The sequence below is a fragment of the Haliotis rufescens genome, unplaced genomic scaffold, assembly GCF_023055435.1.
Source record: "Haliotis rufescens isolate VD_foot unplaced genomic scaffold, xgHalRufe1.0.p SCAF_11, whole genome shotgun sequence".
Taxonomy (NCBI): Eukaryota; Metazoa; Mollusca; class Gastropoda; order Lepetellida; family Haliotidae; genus Haliotis; species Haliotis rufescens.
The window spans coordinates 4328327-4352151 of record NW_025963791.1 but is presented as its reverse complement, the minus strand read 5'-3'; the positions used below and the strand labels follow the sequence as shown (position 1 = coordinate 4352151).

Sequence of the window (23825 nt, the reverse complement as noted above, 5' to 3'; positions counted from 1 at the left end):
CCGACCCAGCTTATAGGTGTGCTGCGTGCCGTGTGCAAAGCTGAGTCAGTGGACTTTACCGGCTCGTGTGTTGTGTAGTCGGGCCTTCATTCGGGAAGGAGTGGGAGCGAAGGGATACCCTCAGTAGATTATAGTTGCTGCTACAACTGAACTGTCAAAATGTCCGTGCTTACTCTAGAAGCCAAGCTAGAGAGGACGGATAAAGGAACGCCATGGGGCTTTCGTATGCAAGGAGGCAAGGACTACGCGAGCCCCTTAACCATTCAAAGAGTGAGTAACAATACGATTTTAAAACTTTGACATGAGAGTGAGACGAGTTGTTTTCGTGGTCGTATGACTACTAGAGCGTCAAAACGGTCTTTTCAACTTCAGTAACAATGTACACTGTGTCTCCACATCCCTCATCTGGTAGATTTCTTGCCACAAGTTCGTGTGGGGTAGATGTGTAAGTTAAATCCCTGGTTATTGGCACACGTGTAGGTGTGGATCGATTGTTTACTCTGTGAGATATCCCATGTCACTCGTCAACTGTCAGTTAAATTCACGTTTATATTACGTGTCATTACACTCGTAATATACTGAAATGTCACACGCCTTGCTTGTTTGAAATTCAAATCCACCCCGTTATACGCGAAGTAAGCTACCTCCTCGTGTAGCTTTCGGTTCGAGGTCATGAAAGGCGGCTCCTTTGAAGTTTTGATTATCGTCGCGTACTATTCAAACAATTAATGCCATAAATCTGTTACTTGCGTGTCACGCGCTGGGGAGAAGATAATGAAAGTTATAAAACTGTTGCTAAAGTTTGTATAACGATTGCTGGTTAAATATGTTGAATTATTTTCATTGACAAATAATGTTGAGCCTACTGAGTGTCCACAGATAGTTGTAATTGATGCAATATTACAAGGTCTTCCTTGAAACACCAGTGTGACCTTGAATGTGTAAATCTACTCCCAGTACTCTGTCTGTTCGGTGTTTCCATGCAAGATATAAATAACATCCACACAGGAATCAGAAAACAGCGAAACATGTGGGCAAAGTCTGCCAGTAACACTCCACCTCCCAAAACCTACCATTTATGGTAGCTGGATTCCTCTCATAACTGCTCCTATTTCACATGGCTAACCTGTCCCCCCTTCTTGTAGGTTACACCCGGGAGTCTGGCAGCTAAGTGTGGCCTTCAAGCGGGAGATATCATTCTGAAAATAGGGAATGCTGCTGCTGAGCCTTTGAGGCATAAGGAAGCTCAGGACATCATTGTAGCCTGCCCTAACAGATTGGACCTGCTTCTGCAAAGGTAATAGATTTGACAGCTCAGCACAGAAAATGTATTTTCCCTGATCCAATAAAACACTGACCCATAATACTCTAATGATACACTTTTCAACAAATGCAGCTAAAACATATAAGCAGATATATATATGTAGATAGTTGACGTAATCATGTTAATTAAAAGAACAAAATCTTACTTTTATTAAATCTTTAAAAATATTTTTTGTTATGTTTTTAAATATTTTTGAAAATGTTTAAAATATTTGTTTGTTTCACCTCAAATAGATCAACATTATAATACAACATAAGCACAGCTGACAGATATGTCACAACAATGTACTTTGACACATTCCATTACTTGTGACAATGTCAGGTTTAGCACACTACAACATGGCTGAAAGCAACAGTAAAATGTTATGTGAATCTCCCACACAAGGGCCCAGGTGACATTCCATATGCTTGTGTTGTCTACAACGACATGTTCACAACACAAGGGCCTACAGCATGTACTTGATGCACCCTTCTTGCATGTCAGGGAAACCTGGCAAATAGCCCCGGTATTTAAACATTCTTTTTCACTTCAGTTTCTTAGTTATGCTACAAGACTTAATCATGAAAGTAGTTTTTAAGTTGCAAAATCGAGTGCAGTGTAAATAAAATAGACATTCTGTCGTGGGGTGGTTTACACTGAGGTATGAAACAATAATTCAAAATTTGCTCTTTGTGGAAACTCAGGGATTGTGTTTCTTAAAGATAAACATATCATTTAACAAGAACATGTGTGCACAGTAAATATCTATTCCCTGTGTGTGCTAATTCATGTATTATTCAAAGTGTAAAGAAATTATTTTCATTGTTATTTGATTATATTCGATTTAAATTTGAAAATATCTTGCATTTTGAACTCTCTATTAGTTTAAGTGGTTTGTCTACAGTGTTAATTAACATACAGTAGATATAATTAATCAGATCACTGAGATTATGATCAGGATTGAATTATGTGACCTGATACAATGTAACAATGCAGTGGTGGTATTGAATATTATGTAACATGTAATCTCACATCAGTGAGGGATCATATTTATCTTCAGATTGAAACATTGGGAAACAGTACGATAGGTAAAGGGTGTGATATATATATATATATATATCTCACACACACACACACACACACACACACACACACACACACGGAGAAGATCTGGGTTAGAAGATGTCTTCAGTAACCAATGCTAATCATAAGAGGCGACTAATGAGATCAGGTGGTCAGGCTCGCTGACCTGGTTTAATGCATGTCATTGTATCCCCATTGCATGGATCGGTGCTCGTTATGTCAATCACTGGATTGTCTGGCCCAGACTTTATTATTTACAGACCACTGTCACAAAGCTGAAATATTGCTGAGTGCAACGTTAAACAACAAATAAACAAACAAACCGACATATTTTCTAAGTTCAGTTTTTAAGAAAACAAAAAACATGCGCCTTACAAGATCCAGGTCAAGCAGCTAGGGAAGATATGAGTGTGTTAAACATACACAGGGGAAATCACTGTACACTTACTTGTTAGTGGAATAAGGGTCTCTGAAATCCTCAAAGTGAGGAACAGCTAACTGCATTCCAGTCCCCCCAAAACTCCTGCTATCAGCAGGGGTCCTCTTGCCAGCTTCCCCGGGGTGTCACATCTGATTAATGACCACAAGCTCTTCTGTAGCAGACGACATGTATGTGAGTCCAGAAAATAATTGTCTTCTTTTAGAATATTGATATTTGGTTATTTTAATCTACTTTCGAAACATTTAAATGTTCTGCAGATTAAAAAATAGATATTGGTCAACTTGTAGACAACCCATTTAAATTTAAATTTATTGTGCGTAACATAATGGCCTTATTAATGCTTTCAAAAGCAGGCAAGACATATTACAAAGTATAACTCTTTTGCCATGAAACATTTATCTAGTCAGTTGTGTACGAAAATATCAAAATTACATTAGACATTGATGAATAATTAAAACAAATGTTATTACCTTCAAAACGTTTTTCAAAGAGTTGATTTGGTCACTGTAGTTTCACTGTTTTGTCTTGGAGTGTTATGTTTCAATCCTTGAGTGTCAAGCTGGCCCATGCCATCAGTGCCCTAAAGTAAACAAACTTGGACCAGCTTGACCGTGCCTGTTTCACTGGAGCAGGGGAACAACTGATAAGATCATGGCTAAAGAGTATCAGATTCAGTGAGAGGGGGGCTGCTGACAGGGAGAGTTTGGGCTTATGCCACTAAGTGTGTAGGAATATTGGCTGAGCAATGTTAAACAGTCTGAGACAGCAAGTTGGAAGGGATTTGGCAGCATTCCCTTCATCTGTAGCCAGTTACCATGGCATGTGTACAGCCTGGCTGAAGTGAATGCTAATGGTTAGAGCCGGCTGCGGAAGGTGAACTGCCATGCCCAGTGAGGCAGATGCAGAGGATGTTAACATGCTCTCAAGTAGGAGATAGCAAAGGTAGATGGGAATTGAAGGAAGGAGAAAAACAGAAACTCTCAGTCCACTGGGTGAACAGGAAGAAGGAAATTCTTTGCCGGCAACTTTTGTTGGGAAAGTGAATCGAAAGCGAATCACACACTAATTGTGAGAAACTTTCGAAATTAATATTAAGTGGTTGTTGCAGTACTGAAGGGTTTTGGCATGAAATGGTCGAATTACATGGTAAGGAAGTATTCGTTTTGGAAAGTTGAGATGATATTCTTTATACTTGTTCCAGGGCTACGTTTTCCTTTAGTTTCCTTGATTCCAGATGTGAGAACAGTAGAAGAGGAAAGGTTCTTTTAAGAATAAAATCAATTATTTTAAAGAAATATTTTCATAGACTACGTTTTAGTCTAGCCTAAGACATGCATCACTTTGGGCTTTCCTCCCATGTCATGATGTAAATGAATACTGGTCAAAGTAGCTGTAACCCAAACACACTCACTCACCCATCAGAGCTCCTTTATATCTTCATTGGACAAACAATCATAGGACAAAGCCATGTGTGTTGTTTATTGTCTATATTTTCCTTTGTTTATTTAATTTATGATAAAGCAGTGTATGTTTTGTATACACAGGTTAGACATAGCACCAGGACAGTGTTTATCAGAGATGGATGAGTGGCGGTAACTGGATGCCACAGTGTAGCAAGTGTGTTAGCCCAACAGTTTACACTGTGGGAGACATTAGGGTCAAGCTGTGAAGCTTGGAGATGATAGGGCTGGGTGGGTCTCTGACCTCTCCCACAGGGAGCAGATAGGCTGCTAATGGAATATGTCAGGTACTGGAAGACCAGGGGATAGTGATACAGACCACTTGGGCTATCATGATGTACAGACCATGCACCAGCAACCCAAGGTTGACACTGACTGTACAGGCTGATCCTATTTCGTACTTCCTAAAGTAAATATTACAATGTCAAAATCGGTATGGTCAGTCACTGTGTTTTTATAGTCATGGAGGTTGGGAGATAACAACTTGAGAGAAAAATCAGTTCCGTGTCTCAGCTGTTTTGTCAATCAATTTCGAAGGGAAACTTTTATTTCTTTTATTGTTTTTACAAAGAAGGACCTATTACATAAAATGTGCTCCTACCCAAAGTAGCAGAAAGCCCATGACATACATCTTCCCGAGGCAAGAGAGTTAACTGACTATAAAAGTCCAGTTTCCACCCTTGCTGAACTAGGCTGGAATTACTGGGCTCGATCAGAGCGCCACCAGTGGCTATTACCAGCTATGTCTCTTCTAAGCCTCTCCTATGGACCAATGAGATTCCACCTCTCACATCACTTGCGTTTGTTTCACACAAAATGGTGGCGCCGAGTCAGGACGATCTGATCGATAATCAAGATCTATATTGTGATAAAACGGGTCTTATATCGCGAAATGCATCAAATCACGTGAGCACCTTGATTAAAAACATGAAAAGATTTGGAAAATATCTGCTGACAACAAGTTGGCGGTTCACATGCTTTGCAAATCCTGCAATCGACCAAAATCTGCATGACAGTTTACGAACTGGATTTCGATTTCAGCGCGCGATTTTGATTGGACAATGCATAGACTCGTTAGTCCAGCCAAAACCTAACTCCATAATACCAGCCTAGTTCGGCAAGGATGGAAACTGGACTTTTAAAGTCAGTTAACTCTCTTGCCTCGGGAAGATGATGACATATAGTACAACTTATCAGTACATTTTAGTGGGGTTTTTTTACAGAAAATAACATACTTCTCACTCACACATTCACTCTAGTAATCGAAGGGAAACTTCATTTGTGAATGAATTTCTGTGTAGATTTTAGGCTAAACAATACAATTAATAACAAAACTTGTTATTTTTAGTTTTACTCAATACACCGGAACAGAAAAAATATTTCAATATGTATCATTTGAAAAGTGTATTGTAGTATCATGAATAACATCCACTCCTAGTAAACATGGTTTCTTTGAGGTAAGGCTATGGTGCACTGACAGGGTAACCTTGAGCCTCACTTGTCTTCAGCCAACAAGGGGAGGGAGGGTGACATTTGAAACAGATCAGCCCTCCTCCCGACCCCAGCAGTGGGGCTGCTTACTGTACACCTGACCCTGAGGTCATCACTTGTAGGGGGAATATATATGGTCAGTCAGCAGAATATCTTCAAGGAAATATTTGAGTACTGCGTTATAGATCTAGCACTTGACATTTAGCTGGAATGTATGGAACAGCCGTTTCAAAGATGGAAATAGTTAACCTAGACAAGTATTATCAGATAATGGTAGTAAAGATGGGGTAGACTGAGAATTTGGGCTGAACATGTCTGTTTTGTACAATAACATATTTTTTAAGTCATTTGAGTTTGGGCTTGGATTGAAATTGGCCTTGAGCCTTACTTCAAAACAATTTATGTCATTTAACACCCCACGGGGATTCAGGGTCATAATATATTCAAAACGCTCCATGCTTATTGTAAGAACTGACTTAGATAAGTAAAATGGTGATTTGGTGTATACAGTCGGTGCTCATGCCATCAACCACTGTCTTGACTGGGCAAGACATGAATATTTATAAATGAAAGGTCACTACGGTTATTATAATACTGGCTGTGACATAAAACAACATTCACTGACCTTCTTTCACAAATTCATTATTATTATTATTATTATTATTATTATTATTATTATTATTATTTTACATTGATGACATTCCTTCAAGCATTAAGTTGCCATTAACATGCATCTATTGTGTGTAATACTGAGGCATAAGAGCATGAGAATATATTAATTGAGCATAGGTGAAAATATTCCCCACAATGTGTTACTACATTGATCAAGTGTTTTCTCTTCTATTCAGTTATTCCCTTCAGCCCTTGATTGATATATGGTTGATAACAGATGCCAGGATATATGGTAGATAACAGAATCCAGGATATATGGTAGATAACAGAATCCAGGATATATGGTAGATAACAGAATCCAGGATATATGGTAGATAACAGAATCCAGGATATATGGTAGATAACAGAATCCAGGATATATGGTAGATAACAGATGCCAGGATATATGGTAGATAACAGAATCCAGGATATATGGTAGATAACAGAATCCAGGATATATGGTAGATAACAGATGCAAGGATGTTAAGTAAACATATCCTCTTTGACTTGATGTCTAGCATGTGATCACTCGAATCAGCACTGTACACCGTCATAGCCCAAGCTTTGAGCAAACGAGCGTGCAATCAGCAACATACAGCATGTTTTTATTACACTTAATATCTCATAACTGACTTTTGAAATTAGTTTCAGTTTCAGTTTCAGTTTTAACTTTCAGTTTTAGATATTACTGTCCTTTTTAAAGACGTTTTACCCTAGACAGTTATTTCTGAGTCAACTCTATATATTGCAGAGAGAAAATGAATTTAAAATAGCTGTTTTCGATTGGAAATATGCTTATTTGAAGATTGTTTTGTTTGTAGATTTATTTCATCTTTGATTTAAAGAGCTTTTTTTTGGAAACTGAATCCAAATCAACAAAAACATGTATTAAATCAGTGATCATGGAATGCACATAATCTAGAGAAAAAACAACAACTTTGGTGTGACCTTGCATTGATTGTGTTACCATATGTACAATGTGCAAATCTGAATGACCCAGGTGTTAGTCATAAGGTTAGTGTTGGTTTCCTGACAGTTAGCCAGCTGTTGAGGATGTAAGTCATGCTACAGTTAGTCAGTTACAGGTAGTTCCAGGGAAGATAGCTTTGCTCCAAGGCAGCACTGAGTGATAAGTCTCTGGATGTATGAAGTAATTCTATCCATATAATTGTCAAGTGTGCTGGTGTTGTCGTATGTTGTGCATACATGATCATAATGATATAAGTTGAATCTTATCAATAATCCAAATAGGGGGTGGTCTGGTAGCCTAGTGGTTAAAGTGTTTGTTCGTGATGCCGAAGACCCGGGTTCGATTCCCAACATGGGTACAATGTGTGAAGCCCATTCCTGGTGTCCCCCGCCGTGATATGGATGGAATATTGCTAAAAGCGGCGTAAATCCATACTCACTCACTCACTCAATAATCCAAATAAAATTGACGTAAATAATGTTTACATATTTTGGTTGTTATTTGTTGGGATTTGTTGGAGTTAAATATGTATGTAATTTTTATTACTTTCTTTTCAATATTTTAAAAGTTTTTGCTTGTTAACTTCCTTCATAAAAAATACTTTCTTTTGCTAATGCATTTGATAATTCAGATAAGTAATATGTAACAATCGATAATATACAATTATTATATATATTAATTAACTAATATTTAATGTGGCTCAGTGTAGGTTCAATAAAATAGTTAAAAAATATATGTATGTTCAAATTAACACTGAAATCAGAACTAAAACTAAAATGGTACTTATCAGTTCGCTGTTACTGTGATAGCCAATAACAGGAAAGCAGTTCATATTTTGTGGAGACAATATTTTGACAAATTGTCTGAAATTGGAAACTATTTGATACTGCCAAATTCATAATTGGCCATAATGAAACAGTAAGACATGACAGAACATCAGAGTGTGTTAGTATCATAACTCACTGTCAATTTTACCTGTCACAGGTAATCAGACCCCCTGCAAAGCTGTGAACATTGGATTGCAATTGACATTGTGGGAAGACACGCCAGTGTCATTGTTCAACACAGACACATTCAAACTCTGGCCAGTTAATAGAAATTATTTTGTATATCCCCAGATATGCATTCCTTTCCTCAGGATCTGACCTGATGCATAGCTGATTTAATATTTCCGGCTGAATACAGGGCAGACGATCCATGAATATTAAAATATTGCTACCAGTGATGAATAAGAACATGTTGAAAGGATTGTTCAGGCAAAATGTTGTGGACAGTGGTTTTGCAAAGGTGGTCATGGTGTTTGGGTCATTTTGACCACGTGGATGACATCTGCTATAAAATGTATGAATAAATTGACAGTGAACATGGTGAATGCATAGGCATTTATCTTTTATTCCAGTTGGATGTTAGAGGCAATTTATCATTCGCAGCCTATCCTACAGCTCTTTGTGGCTTAATTTTTAAACAATGCTGAAAGAGCAGTTGGTACTATATCTTGGTAGCATGTTCTCCTTTCCCTTTTCTACAATGTGTCTGACAGTGATGGGAAACCTGCCTGCCAATAATTCTATTTCCATCCTGGAATGTTAATGGATACACTATCATCACCTTGATAGATGATACTATAACCAGCTTGTGTGGAGTCTTGCTGACCTTTCTCAATCAATAAGCAATTGGTCTCCACACTGCTTGTCACTTCCCTGTATTGATAACTTGGGCTTTGTCATTCAAGGCTCACTCGACACAGATTTGTTTGAAATCAATAATGAATAAATCATTGACATTTTATGTTGAACACAATGAACATCAGTTCACATGTCCAACTGTTTGTACAAAAAATACACAGATTACAGGAAAAAATCATAACCGTGAGATTTCTATTTTTTATGAAAAGTGGTATGGAATTATATATGTATTAAAAAGTGTTTATGTGGTGACAATTTATATATGTTTTATATTTCTTGCAATATCAGATATATTCAATTTATTTTAATCAATATTTCATCCATGAAAGAAGGTTTTGTGCAAATACGAGTACTAAGAACCTTCGCAACTGCTGTTAAATCTGAATTATTAACCTGCAAACTGAAACTTTCCATGGACTACACAGATGTGTCTTTATAATAGTTATAGCTTATTTTGCAAGCCTTAGAACATTGGGTATCACATACCTAGACATGTAATACACATTAAGACGCACATGGGTAGGCCTTCTTTAGCTATGAAATCATGTACAAAGAACATGTATTTCACATTTGTCAATGTTATAATTATACTATATTCCACAATACAGCTGTTACTCCTAATGTGCTTACTCAGCACTGAGCTAGAGCTAAGGCAACCACATCGCCAGTAAGGATATTCCACTACAGTATTATAAGGGATAAGTAGTTCTTTATATAAGTACCAATTAGCCCCTTGGTTACCCAAAGGGTGTTAGTGGTTAATGACTAATAGGGTTATGATGTTAGATCTACTTATGTTTACAGGATTGGTGTAAAGAAATGTGATTTTGGTGATATTTTACATCACTGATTCAACAAAATATAAACATGCTTGAAAAGGAGATCAATATTGAGATTGTCGGTGTCTGTAGGACAGCTGCACCTTCCATCTTCTCTCTGTGGTAGCCACATTCCGGTTGGATGTCTTCAGTATATCCCATTTTCTCTGGAACAGTCATGAGGAATACATTACCAATGGAATGTACTACGTGTGTTGAGTAACACACTGGCTATGTTTGTTTTGCTGACAGGCTGAGAACATCTTTTCCAGACTTTGCTGCTTCTCCTCTTTATGTCGACATCATGCGTGTTTTTTGTGTTCTTTCTTTTTGCATTTTAGAATAGAACAAATGTTGATGTATTTTTCAGCTTGCATCAGGAATGCCACTTCAAATTTGCAAATTACTCTGTAATGAAAATAAATCTTTAGTTTATACATAGTCTTTTTCTAACTATGGAAGGAATAGAAAAGTGTTATCTTGTCTTTTATGATCAGCCAACAAGTGGTACACGATGGTGGTATATATAGGTAGGCATTGTTAGCTGGTAACATGGTCTTATGGAGAACAGATCTAGACCAGCAGTACACAGATCCTCCTCCGAGATTGGCCAGAGGCAACTGTTGACATGCCTCTACATAGCAAAGCCCTCAGTCTGGTGAAGTTGTACATACAGAGCTTTAGTTAGTAAAGCTCCTAGTCTGGTAAAACTGTATATGCATACAACTTTGTTTAAAGCGTCTGTAAGTTCAGTTAGTGAGAGTTTTCCTGATTTTGTTTTGTAACTTTTGAAGAAGTCCCTACTCCCACCCAAAATGTTTTGGTATAAATAATGTCACTTGTAGAATTGTAGTTTTAAAGAAGCTAGTCATGGTTGCCATATGGAGGTTGTCAATGTTGTATCAGATACAGATGAATCTCAAACACCTGTTACTCCTTTGTAATAGACTGGGTGGTCGGGCTGTGTCCTCTTAGTTGATTGTGTACCCAAGCTGTGTGGATTGTTGCTGATAATATCAATCACTGGATTGCCTGATCTCCATTTGATTATTTACAAGCTGCCATCATATAGATGGAATATTGCTGAGTGCAGCATTGAACAACAAATGAGCTATGTCATGCCCTTCACTTTCACAGTAACCTTAGTGCTAATTCAGGTTTCCCAATCACACTGCAACAACAGCTGAAGGATATCTCTCAAGCTGGAGGGCAGGTAAACACAGACCGTGTTCACTTGACCGGTGGTCAATAAACAACACAGGCCACAGAGAAGGTAATAAAGCCAGATAGATTCACTTTATTGGCAGGTTTGAGTGGCTAATCTCTGTACATGGCTGATAATACATGAGTAGCGATTCTGGCACTTGTCACCTAATGGAGAACGTGTCCTATCTATGGTCTCTGGTTTTGTAGATCAAAGTAGATTTATGTGCTTGTTCAGATATTTTCGGAATCTCAATACCACATTTCATAAACAGTCTGTACCACTTGGAGCATATGTTCTGTTGAGATAGAAAAACTTTATCATTGGTATAACAAACAATAGTGGGTGGGCGATAAATTGTGCAACCTTCTTCAAGTTAGAGAGCTGTTGATGTACTTTGTTATACTATGTAACAGCAGGATAATATTGACTAGGGTACCAGTATACTATCATGATATGTAACCTAGCTCATATTATGCCGTCTTCTTATACCTCCCACTGAGAGTTCGTTGGTTGGTTGGTTGGTTGTTTAATGCCGCACTCAGCAATATTCCAGCTATATGACAGCGGTCTGTAAATAATCGAGCCTGGACCAGACAGTCCAGTGATTGACATCATAAGCATTGATCCACGCAATTGGGATCAATGATCATGCACCAACCAAGTCAGCGAGCGAGACCACCCGATCCCGTTAGTTGCCTTTTACGACAAGCATAGTCGCCTTTTACGGCAAGCATGGGTTGCTGGAGACCTATTCACTATACAACATTCACTTGACACTTTATCATTGTCATTAGGAGCTAGGCATTTGAGTATTTCTGAATATTTATTGAAATTAATGCCGAACCCAACTCACACAATACTTTGTTCATTTTCATCCACATAATGTAAGCACCATGCATTAAAGCCTACATTATTGTTAAGGAGTTGACACATGGACACTGTGTTGAATAGGCCGTTGGAGAAAAACCTTTCCTTGTTGTTAAGACCATGTCTGTAGTATACATTGTTAACTTAAACCCATACCACCCGTGAAGATCCGGGTTAGGTCTTTAGCAACCCATGCTTGTCGTAAGAGGCAAATAACAGCATTAGGTGGTCATTCTCGCTGACTTGGTTGATGCATTTTGTCATATCCCAATCGATGCTCATGATATTAATCACTGCATTGTCTCGTCCAGACTAGATTAGTTTCAGACCGCCGTCATAAGGTGTAATATTGCCAAGTGCGGCATTAAACAAACAAACTTAAACCCATACACTAGACTCTCACAGCACAAGAACACTGTGTTTCCTATTGGCCCTTATGATTCAGACTGATTCAGTCCATATCATCTTTCTCCATGGTGACAAGCAGGATATTTATGCCTGATTTACCACTTTAACACAATTAGTGTTACATATACCTACACCAGTGCCATCAATACAAAGGAGGATGTAGGCAGTAAGAATTTAATAGATTGCTGTAGGGTGCAGTCAAGGAAGATGTTAATCTGTGGGTGTTGGGATTCAGTCGTGCATGTCAAAGCAATGCTTGTAGGAAACAATTTGCTCAGAAAATGCTAAATATTGGGCCTGGAGGGGAATAATCAAATGAAAAGTTTGAAGAATTTGATAGCGACAGTGTCAGGCATAAGGTTACCCACTACTTTGAAAATAAGTGTATGAGATTACAAGATGGACTAGCCTTGTGTTGCAGAGTCTGCTGGTCACTCAACAAACCCGAGCCTGATTTCACATCAGGGTGATATGGATTTCATCATAGTGCTGAAGTAGTGTCAAATCAATTTACTCTGTCTTAATATGTTGGTTTGTTGTTTTAGGCCACACTCAGCAATTTTCCAGCTATATGATGGCGGTCTGTAAAATAATCGATCAGACAATTCAGTGATTAATATCATGAGCATCGATCAAGGCAATTGGGATCGATGACATGCATCATCCAAGTCAGCGGACCTGACCACCCAATCCCGTTAATCGCCTCTTACCACAAGCATAGTCACCATTTATGGCAAGCATGGGTTGCTGAAGACCTATTCTACCCCGGAACTTCATGGGCCTGTTAATATGTGAAAAAGCAGGTAGGGTAAGTGTTCACTTATCACACCCAACACCTGTGTTTGATTCCAACATGGTTACAATACGTGAAGACAATATTTGGTGAAAATCTTACCTGTTTAAGCCTTTGTGCTTGAAATCTTTATAACATCTTTCAAGGACACAGCATTGCTATTACGTTAGACAGCTGATAATGCTGCATGGCTTTCTTATTTCAATTGAAAATCATTTCACAGTGCACCTGAACCCTTATAATTTAGGATATCGTCATATTTATGCTGTGAATGAAAGAGATAGAAATCTAGATATTGTCTGTATTCGAAGTCCATGAAGAGGCTGATCTTGAGTTAGGAACATTAGGCTTTGTATGAGAATTATTATTGTCTGTATAGCTTTGGAATTAATGACGTGTAGATGCATGCTTGAATATCTTTCAACAGACTGACACGACACCATTGACAGGCAAAGTAATCTAAGTCTTGAGGTATGCAAAGAAAAAAACCACAGGTACTCTCACTGTCACAACAGAGGATTCAGACTTTTGATAAATGTCCTAAAAACCTGACTTCTGAATAAAGAATTTGGGGCTAATTTGGATTCTCATTGTGTAAGAGATGGCTTTAAATCATTACACACTGTGACACCCATAACACCACTCCTGTGTGACTATGAATTACATAATACATGGCACTAATTGTTGTACACATGAAAATATGTCTGTATTGTGAGCTCTTGACAGGCAGTATATCAAGCTGGGGTGTTGTTGGTTTAAGGACGGAAAACATCTCATAAATAGAATAAAAATTCAGGGTCTTAGTATGTTTATCAAAGTCTTTTATTTCAGTTGACTTTATGGGGCGAGTCAGTTGACTTAGGTTATGGGACTATTAAGGTTGTGTAGATGGTATTTTGATTGAGTAGATCGTCTGCTTGGACATACCCGCATTTCAGTCTTTACAGTACCCTAGTTCTATGTCAGTGTGTGCTGGATTGGCCTGTCATTATGTTGCGTCAAGTGCAGAAGTGCCTGCTCAGCCCTGGTCCCATTTATGGAGTGTTGTACTTCATCTGGCTCTTTAAAGGTACAGTCGGAACAGGGGTGTTCAAATTCGTAAATATAATAAGTCCGTCAGTTTGTAACTCAAGTGTTTGTTGTTTAACACCACACTCAGAAATATTCCAGCTTTATGATGGCAACCTGTACATAGTTGAGTGTAGATGAGACAATTTAGTGGTTGATGTTATGAGCATCGATCCATGCTGTCGGGATACAATGAGACACTATCAACCAAGTCACCAGGCCTACCCATCCATTCCATTAAGTCGCCTCCATCATATCAATATATCAATCATTGAATTGTCTGGTCCAGCTTTGATTATTTGCAGACTCTATTGCTGGAATATTGCAGAATTTTGGCTTTAAACATCGAAGAAATACACAATATCCCAATAACACACTGTAACCACCCAATCCTCATTCTAGTGCACACAGGCAATGATAGCTCCAACGTAGTTGTGATTTATTCAGATTACTCAATGATAAGGTCTCTCCAGTTCTATGCAGGCAGCTTGTTGATGGGTGCACAGCTGCATGCTGTTCCTCAGTGTCAGGTCATGCGGTGGTAATGTCTCACAGAAACCTCATACTAACTCTGGTTGGCAGAGAGTCAAGTATATTTTTCAGGCTGGCTAAACCCTGCACATTGTGAGGGTATCATATTGCAAGGTATTAGACGCTGACCGTTTCTGATTTGTGGGTGAGAGAGAGAGTGAGGGAGTGAGTTTGGTTTAACGCCACTTTGAACAGTAGTCAAGTAAAAGAAGAAAGGTGTGGTGCTGACAAACATTGAAACATGATCAGCTCAAATGGGATTCAAACCCATGATCATAGGTTTCTGGCATGCCCAAGGGAAGCAACTGTGCTCAGCTGACAACCGGGCCACCCGTGCCCCCTGTGAAGGGTTTGACTGTAGTGTTGATAAGGATTGTGCCAGGGGTCGTCAAGTGGCATCATCTTGACCGAGATGTTCAGTGAATTGAGTTTCAATTAGATGTACGCTTGTATTCATTCAACAAAGTATCAGTGTATGGCAATAGTTGGTGCTTCTTTTACATATTGGGAGGTATTGATGCACAATGATGCATGTATGTATCAGGATTTTCTTTCTTCATACGACACAGTACTTTTCCAGCCATATCACGGGGGATGGGGGTGGGGGACAGACAAACCAGTGGTTGATGTTATGAGCATTGCCCAACATAATCAGGGGATGCTGACATGCAATGAGTGTGACTGCCACATCCTTTTCAGCAGCCCCTTACATGCGGGGGATATATTTGAACCCTGAGGACCCATGTAGAATATATATCGGGAACATAGTTTATGTATAGTATGGTGTTACATTGATAGTGGAATGCTATTTTTTGATAATCTGTATGTGAGGTTTGAAACCATTGTTATTTTACACTCAAATTTGGACTTTTGTCTTTACTTCTTTGTCTTTTATCAAAAACTTACTGTCAAAATACTTATCCTTCACATGGTTACAGCCCTATCTGAATGAATTATTACAATAACCTACAGTGAGTGAGTGAGTATGGTTTTACGCCCCTTTTAGCAATATTCCAGCAATATCACAGTGGGGCTACACTGGAAAATGGGCTTTGCACATTGTACTCATGTGGGTAATTGAACCCGTGTCTTTGACATGATGAGCCAACACTTTAACCACTAGGCTACCCCATCGCCCCTACAATTACCTACAGACATGACAATGTGGAATTCTTACCTGAAGGGCAAGAAAACAAGAGATGGTCATTGTTGATTATAGGAAATATATCGTATTTATTTATTTATTTATATAGTCTTGTAGTTTATTCTGAAACTGAATGTGCTGGCATAGTTTCTCTTGACAAACCGATGTTAGTAAATATTTCACAGCCAAGTGCCATCCGGATATACTACTCCTCATGTTCTCACCTTGCCAAAACAAATTAATTAGCTTAGCTCTGCCCCCTGTGACCTCCACGATGCATTAGTTCACCTGTGGTGTCACCTGTCCAAGAGAGCTGTCTGCTCACCTGTCTAGCCTGTGAACTCATTTAGGGGACACACCAATCACCATATGGAATTTCTGTGTGTGTTCACAGTCGTTGAGGTGGTTAAATCTTGTTTTGTCTCATCATCAAGGAGGCGCCACAGTCAACACATGCCACCTGTTTTAGAACCATTTGTAGTGGTCCTACATCTGATGGTTAAGGGGGCCTTGGGGAAAAGTTGAAGCATTGTCTTGTCATGTTCATTGACTGGGTTCAATTTCCCAAATGAGTACAAAGTGTGAACCCATTTTTGGTGTCACTCGCAAGGATATTGCTGGAATATTGCAAAAAGATACATACAACTTTACTCACTCTTCAGAACAATTTGTAGTGGTGCTAAATATGATGTTTAAGGAGGTGGTGGAGAAGCCATGTAGTTATTAAGTGTTTGCTTGTCTGGCTAAAAGTCAGGTTCAATTCCCAACATGGGTACCATGTGTGAAGCCCATTCTTGGTGTCCTTTCCAAAGATATTGCTTGAATATTGAAGGAAATGGCATGAATCCACACACACACACCTATTTGTGACCGTTACACCTATGACATTTTACACTACCGTATTTTCTTGAGTATAGTGCGCACTTTTTTTTCCAAAAAACACAGCTGTGTAGAAGGGGGTGCGCATTATACACGAATTAATGAGTTTTGATGTTTTTCCCCCCATGGAAAGACATTACCGTGAGCACATAACACCGGACATACCATGTCAACAAATCCATACTGAAGTTCGCAAATTATTCATGTAATTACACTGTCTGGCTATAAAAAGTGTTCTTTGTATATCTGGACTTATGTTTGTAACTTATTTCATTAATTTTATTCAAAATTCCTTTTAATATTGTTTTAATTAATTTCGGCCAAATCGTGTGTGAAACGATCGGAAGATCGCACATCTCACCGTTGTTAACAGCAACCACGGTCAGATTACCACTATTGGCGCCTTGAAACGAACTTTAGTTGACAGAGAATGGATACATTTATCATAAATGCCATACTTTGATTCGTTAAAAGTCATATTTGTTTTACAGGTAGTTACAGATGACTTTGGAGGAAGGAGGATGAAAAACTTAATTGTATGAAATGGGCACTTAAGCAGCAGTTAACAAATTAGCTGCAGTGTTTGATGTACCAACTAGAAATAACACAAACATTAGTGGTTCAGACATTGGCCTTCTTTAGGTCTGTCTTATTTGTGCAACCTTTACTCTGTTTGCTGGAGTTGCTCATGAACCTTACAGTGCAATACCCTGCCCTTAGTTAAACAAAAAGAAAGGTTTATACAGTCGGTGGGCAAAAGGCTTGTCCCTCATGAGAACAGGGTTTGATTCCCCTCTCATGAAGCTCACCCTCAGTGCCTTCTGTAATAGTGATGCAAAATCCTAATCTCACTCACTCACTCAATAATTCTATCACAAATGTGTTTAGGGACTAACTGGTAATATTCTGGGGAAAACCTGGGATTTTTAGTTGAATATACCATATTTTCAGTCAGTCCTTCAAGACAAACATTTCTTGGAGGAGGGGTCAAACAATTAATGTTCACATAACTTTTCAGCACATCCAGCACGTCAAGCAGAAGGAATTGTTTTAGTGTTAAATCTGGGGACATTTTTTTCCTTGGCTTATTGTGAACAGATTGTTATTTTTAAAAGTTACCGTTCAGCTTAGTTTATATCATTTCTTACCCCATCACTGTTATATTTAATGTGATGACTGGTGTATATCTCTGCCCCATCACTGATACATTTAATGTGATGACTGGTGTATATCTCTGCCCCATCACTGTTACATTTAATGTGATGACTGGTGTATATCTCTGCCCCATCACTGTTACATTTAATGTGATGACTGGTGTATACATGTTTCTCTGCCCTATCACTGTTACTTTTAATGTGATGACTGGTGTATATCTCATCCCGATCACAAATACATTTAATGTGATGACTGGTGTATATCTCTGCCCCATCACTGTTACATTTAATGTGATGACTGGTGTATATCTCTGCCCCATCACTGTTACATTTAATGTGATGACTGGTGTATATCTCTGCCCCACCACTGTTACATTTAATGTGATGACTGGTGTATACATGTATCTCTGCCCCATCACTGTGACGTTTAATGTGATGTCTGGTGTATATCTCTGCCCCATCACTGTTACATTTAATGTGATGACTGGTGTATATCTCTGCCCCATCACTGTTACATTTAATGTGATGACTGGTGTATACATGTATCTCTGCCCCATCACTGTGACGTTTAATGTGATGTCTGGTGTATATCTCTGCCCCATCACTGTTACATTTAATGTGATGACTGGTGTACCCTGGTTTCTCCATTTTTCGACGGTGTAAGAGAATAATGTCATCGATTGCGGACTAATCAAAACCAAAACGTATCCTTTCATAATCCATTAATCAAGTGTTTAAAACAGCTTACTTTGATTTGTTTATATATATTTTCGATGTTTCTCTCAGACGGTGCAGCGATTGATAATGGCCGACCTATATTTGTGTACACACAAGTGACGTCACCATTTTTCGACGACAACGTGTAACGCACGAAAAGTTGGTATTGTCGAGTAATGTATGGAAATATTTACTCACCATAAATCGGGAATGCCGACACTGAGTGTTTGTCTTCATATGAATACTTGTAGCCCTTCAAAATCAACTAAACTTTGCAAATAACAACGTATATACAGTCTGAACACCATCTAGGCTTTATTCCTCATGTGATGTTGGCTGACAGTGGGGACAAAAGAATTTGCCATGTCTTCGTACAAATCGTACATGCGTGCAGAACTTCAAGTGCACCCAATGTCCACATGTAGGTCTCGTGCACTGAGCCCAGTTCACAAAAGTTACATTTGTGCATTGCCTAAGTTCATCCGGCGTGAATTTGTCACAAACACAACACGTTTCACCATCTCCACTGTCGTCACTGTCGGAGGATTGTGAATCTTCAGTTATCACTGGCACTTGTCTAGGTGTTCTAGCCTTTCTTTTCCCCTTTCCTTTCGATCCATTTCCTTTTCCTTTGCGCTCTGTGCTTTCCTTTTCAGTTGTTATTTGATGACTGTTGATTGAAGTGGGCTTTCTTTTCTTTTGTGCTTCCTGATGTTCAATAAGTTTGTTAGTAACCTCATCTTCAGTAATGGGCTTCCCTCATACAATTTTACTCATGGTTTTTCTGACTTTGGCTGTCTGGACATTCTCTAGAACCTCACTCCCTCTCTTCCCTAAGAAATCACGGGCTTGTAACAAATCTCCTGCTACTTCACAGAGTGTCTGCTGCTTGAATGTCATGGCTGGTGCTACTGCCTCATCTGTCACAACGTCTTTGTTATATGGAAAGATGCCAGATCGTCTGAATGAAGACAAGATGTTGTTGGGTGTTAATGTGCAGGCCAAAACTTTGCAGGCAATCTTGCAAACATCGTATCTGGTGATAGCTTTGCCTCCTGACTCTCGCAGATGTCTGTGGCATGCAGCTGTCCATCCAGCTTCCACAGGTCCATAGCACCCAATGTTGAGCGGTTGCAGCAGGTGGCTTGTATGAGGTGGCAACACAAATAGGACTATGTTGTGCTCTTTCGCCCATTGGATGAGTCCCAGTGAAACATGGCTTCATCATACAGAACAAGCAAAGGAGAATCAGCACTGTCACTTTTAGCATACTTCGCAAAGTGAGTCTTCATGTAACTATTGAAGATATCAGTGTTGGACCATCCAGTCTCTGAAACAGTTCCATCAGCACCTGGTGTAGCTCCTGCCATTAAATCTTCTCTCATCCGTTGGCCAGGAAAAATGAAGAATGGTGGGATCGAACTGCCAGTCGCACTCACGGCACCAATCAAAGTTACTGTTTTGGACTTTCCAGTGGTTACTGCCTGGGGTTTACACTTCGACGATGATACTATTTTAGGAGGTGTGATATCGGTCTCTAAACCTTTCTCATCAATGTTGAAGATGTCTTGAGGTCTGTCTTGGAAACTGTGCTTTTTCATAATCTTGTCTAGCTCGATAAAATAGCTATCAACTGACTGCCGAGTAGCACATCTAGCTCTGGCATATTCCAGTTTCCTGGGCTTCTGCACGCGAATATCAGGCCAACGTGAAAGAAAATTATACAGCCAACGTAAACTGAGAGGCGTGTTCTGTCCCTGTGTCCTAGATGGTGAGCATAATCAGTTGCCAAATTGATTGTTTCATGTCTGGTATAGCCGTACCCAATCTCACTCATGACTTTAATGTGATCAACAAGCAGGGACTCCTCCTCTTGTGTGAACATAGTGGTTTTGCCAGATTTAAAGACATCAATATGGATTCTGCCTCTCACACGATCTTTCAAGGTAGTAATAGGAACCCCCCACCATACTGCAGCTTGCTGAACAGGGACATTCTCCTCCAAAACTGTCATATATGAGTTGTGTAAGTCTTCCTGTGTATAGGACGACCTATATGACCCTCGAGCTGAAGGAAGTGGCTGCAAGTAATTAAACCCATTTATTGTACACAATATTTACTGTTTTTTGTTGCTATATCTTGCTATGTGACTCTTTTCAATTACAAAGAACACTGGTCGCGTAAAAGTAAATCTAACTGATGTAGGAAGTCAACAACGTACTGTTAAGTTCAGTAAGGATGGCCCAGTCAAGCTTCCGTACTTTTTTTTAGCGGTCTGAGCGTGACGTCATTAGAAAGTGTGTATTTACTGAGGCCATTGACAAGTGCTAGCAGACGATTGACTTTGGTGGGATTTTGACCGACTGACTTGATGAAATCTGACATTGAAAGTGAAGACTTTTTGGGAATAAGTAATCCTGGCTTTATATGCAGTGTGGTGTGTATTTTTTGTTTAACTTACCTTACGAATCTCCATTATCGGCAAAATTTTGTTTGCGAGATGCGGGGGTCGGGTTGTTGTTTACAACTCCCTGTGACCTCTGACCTCGAACGTGTTCTCGGAAAATAACGCGATAACATCGGCCGTCGAAAAATGGAGAACGTCGAATAATGGAGACGGGAGGATATATCTCTGCCCCATCACAAATACATTTAATGTGATGACTGGTGTATACATGTATCCCTGCCCCATCACTGTGACGTTTAATGTGATGACTGGTGTATATCTCTGCCCCATCACTGTTACATTTAATGTGATGACTGGTGTATACATGTATCTCTGCCCCATCACTGTGACGTTTAATGTGATGTCTGGTGTATATCTCTGCCCCATCACAAATACATTTAATGTGATGACTGGTGTATATCTCTGCCCCATCACTGTTACATTTAATGTGATGACTGGTGTATACATGTATCCCTGCCCCATCACTCTGACGTTTAATGTGATGTCTAGTGTATATCTCTGTCCCGCGCTGATCGGTCTGCTGTGTGACATCAGGGAAGGGAGCACTTAACATCCCTTGTCCTCTGACCAAAATCTGTGACATATCAATTAGGCTGTTTGACTAAGGTCAAGCCAACAATACAGTGACTGCTCGTGAGAAATCACAACTGGTGACTAGTCGTCTCTATTAATCCTTGCACAGACAAGCCATGTCAAGTTGTGGGAGCTGTGTCACCCTCCTCCCAGGCAAATGAATCCAATGATGTCATTGGACACGTTCTGATGGACCCCCCTCCCTGTGTGTGAGATAATCATGAGGTAACCCTCAGCTTGTGACACATCTTTGCCTCTAGGAGCGGAGAGTTCTGTTGCTATCCTCCGTTGACGGCTAATCAGTGAATCATCCCCAGTCTGGCCTTGCTCCGTTAAATGGCCTTATTTGGATTTAATTCTGTTTCACGATCTTTGCAATGTTCATCATTATGACATTCAGAACTGCAATGTAGTTTTGTTTGTGAGGTTTTTAAAATTGGTTGATTCATATGGCAGTCGAATCATTCAAGGAATAAATCCTTCTTCAACAGATCCAAAACATTTAAAAAGTCTTAACAGTGCATGTTTGTTGTCTCTGTTAAACACCTTTGTTTGGACACATTAGTGATAGAAACAGGAACATCTTCTATTTAGAGTGTATTGATTTTCTAATCAGGAACATATTGCTTAAGTAGTATGAGCACGTTAGCAAATCTTTAAATTGATATATTGTATGTTTGGTGGACATTGACAGATGAATATTAAATTTCAATATTGACTTGGGTCATAATAAACCCCTAACACTCTCTTGCTTGTTTTAAGAGGCAAGTGAATAAAATGTGGTTTTCGACTTTGTGACTGCTAATTGTGTGTCATCGTAGCCGATGTCAGGGATCAACGCTTATTTTCAGTCAGTGGTTTGCCTGGTCCAGACTTGATTAGTTGTTTACAGGCTGCTGCCTTATAGCTGGAATATCACTGACTGTCCTGTAACGATCACTCATGACATCCCTGTGTTGTACAATGCTGTGTGGTATTATGCGATTACAGTGTACCTGGAAATATTGTACCCCTTGTTGCCAGGAAGCCAGCCCACGTTGCTGCACCGCCCCAGTCATTCAGACCTCTCTGTACAGGAAATACTTGCCTGTGTATGTGAAGCAATCGGCCCCACACAGACACGAACACTCCGCTTACGGAATTCCTGCCTCTGCCGCTCATTACAGCTCATATTTGATATATTTGTGACCATATCAAGCTGCTGTACGTACTGCCCTCTGTAAACACCGGTAACATAATGAGATTATCATGATTATCTCTGATTGATATTTAATAATTACCCAGGCCAATTTATTGTCTTGAGTCTACCCCAAAATTGGCTAAATAATTTTAAAAAAAATTAAATTTAAATATATATTTTTTTTGCATACTTTTTAAAGTCTTTTATTTTATAAGTTATTTATAAGAAAGGTTAAAAAATGTATATAGAGAAAGAAGAGACTATTTGGTCTTGACTACATTGACACAATCATGTGTTATAAAAATGGATCTTGCCTAAAGAATTAAGAAAATTGAGTCACATTCACCAATTGTGTCTGTGTATATAAGTATGTGAACTCAGAATGCCTCACATCTGTTCAAGACCCGTGAAGATTCCGGGGTAGAATAGGTCTTCAGCAACCCATGCTTGCCGTAAAAGGTGACTATGCTTGTCGTGAAAGGCGACTAACGGGATCGGGTGGTCAGGCTTGCTGACTTGGTTGATGCATGTCATCGATCCCAATTGCGTGGATCGATGCTCATGATATCAATCACTGGATTGTCTGGTCCAGACTCGTTTATGTACAGACCGCCGTCATATAGCTGGAATATTGCTGAGTGCAGCGTTAAACAACAAACCAAACCAACCCACATCTGTTCAATATCAGGTGTTTGGTTTTGTATTATTGATGCATCTTCTGCCTGTGCGATCACACTGTCTGTACATGCAAGTGTAAATGTAGGTATCAGTGACTCGATCAGTGTAAGGCAAGTAGTACCAGGATGGACACACTGCACTGATGTGTGGCTTTCATAAGTGATAACACTGTGAGACTTAGACCTGTGTACCTTGGTGGAGAGTATATAGACACAAGGTTGGGTGGGGGACTGAAGGCAGGTGGAAGGTTGCCTTC

General features: G+C 39.3%; 2 protein-coding genes across 7 annotated transcripts in view; one reads left to right on the top strand and one right to left on the bottom strand.

Moving 5' to 3' along the window:
• Positions 1-1197, bottom strand: part of LOC124134321 — a 49066-nt gene extending 47869 nt beyond the window's left edge. Inside the window, exon 1 of the mRNA XM_046499077.2 lies at positions 1074-1197. The gene's annotated coding sequence lies outside the window, so the exon portion shown is untranslated. The remainder of the gene's footprint in view (positions 1-1073) is intronic.
• LOC124134318 (LIM domain-binding protein 3-like) overlaps positions 25-23825 on the top strand; it is a 61231-nt gene continuing 37430 nt past the window's right edge. For 2 of the 6 annotated variants that reach the window (XM_046499069.2, XM_046499070.2), the window contains exons 1-2: positions 28-270; positions 1146-1297. In XM_046499069.2, coding sequence (XP_046355025.2) covers positions 160-270; positions 1146-1297 — 263 coding nt within the window. In that variant the 5' untranslated portion in view covers positions 28-159. Of the gene's footprint in view, positions 271-1145; positions 1298-23825 lie in introns of all 6 variants that reach the window. The other 4 variants (XM_046499067.2, XM_046499066.2, XM_046499068.2 and 1 more) reach the window with 4 other exon arrangements.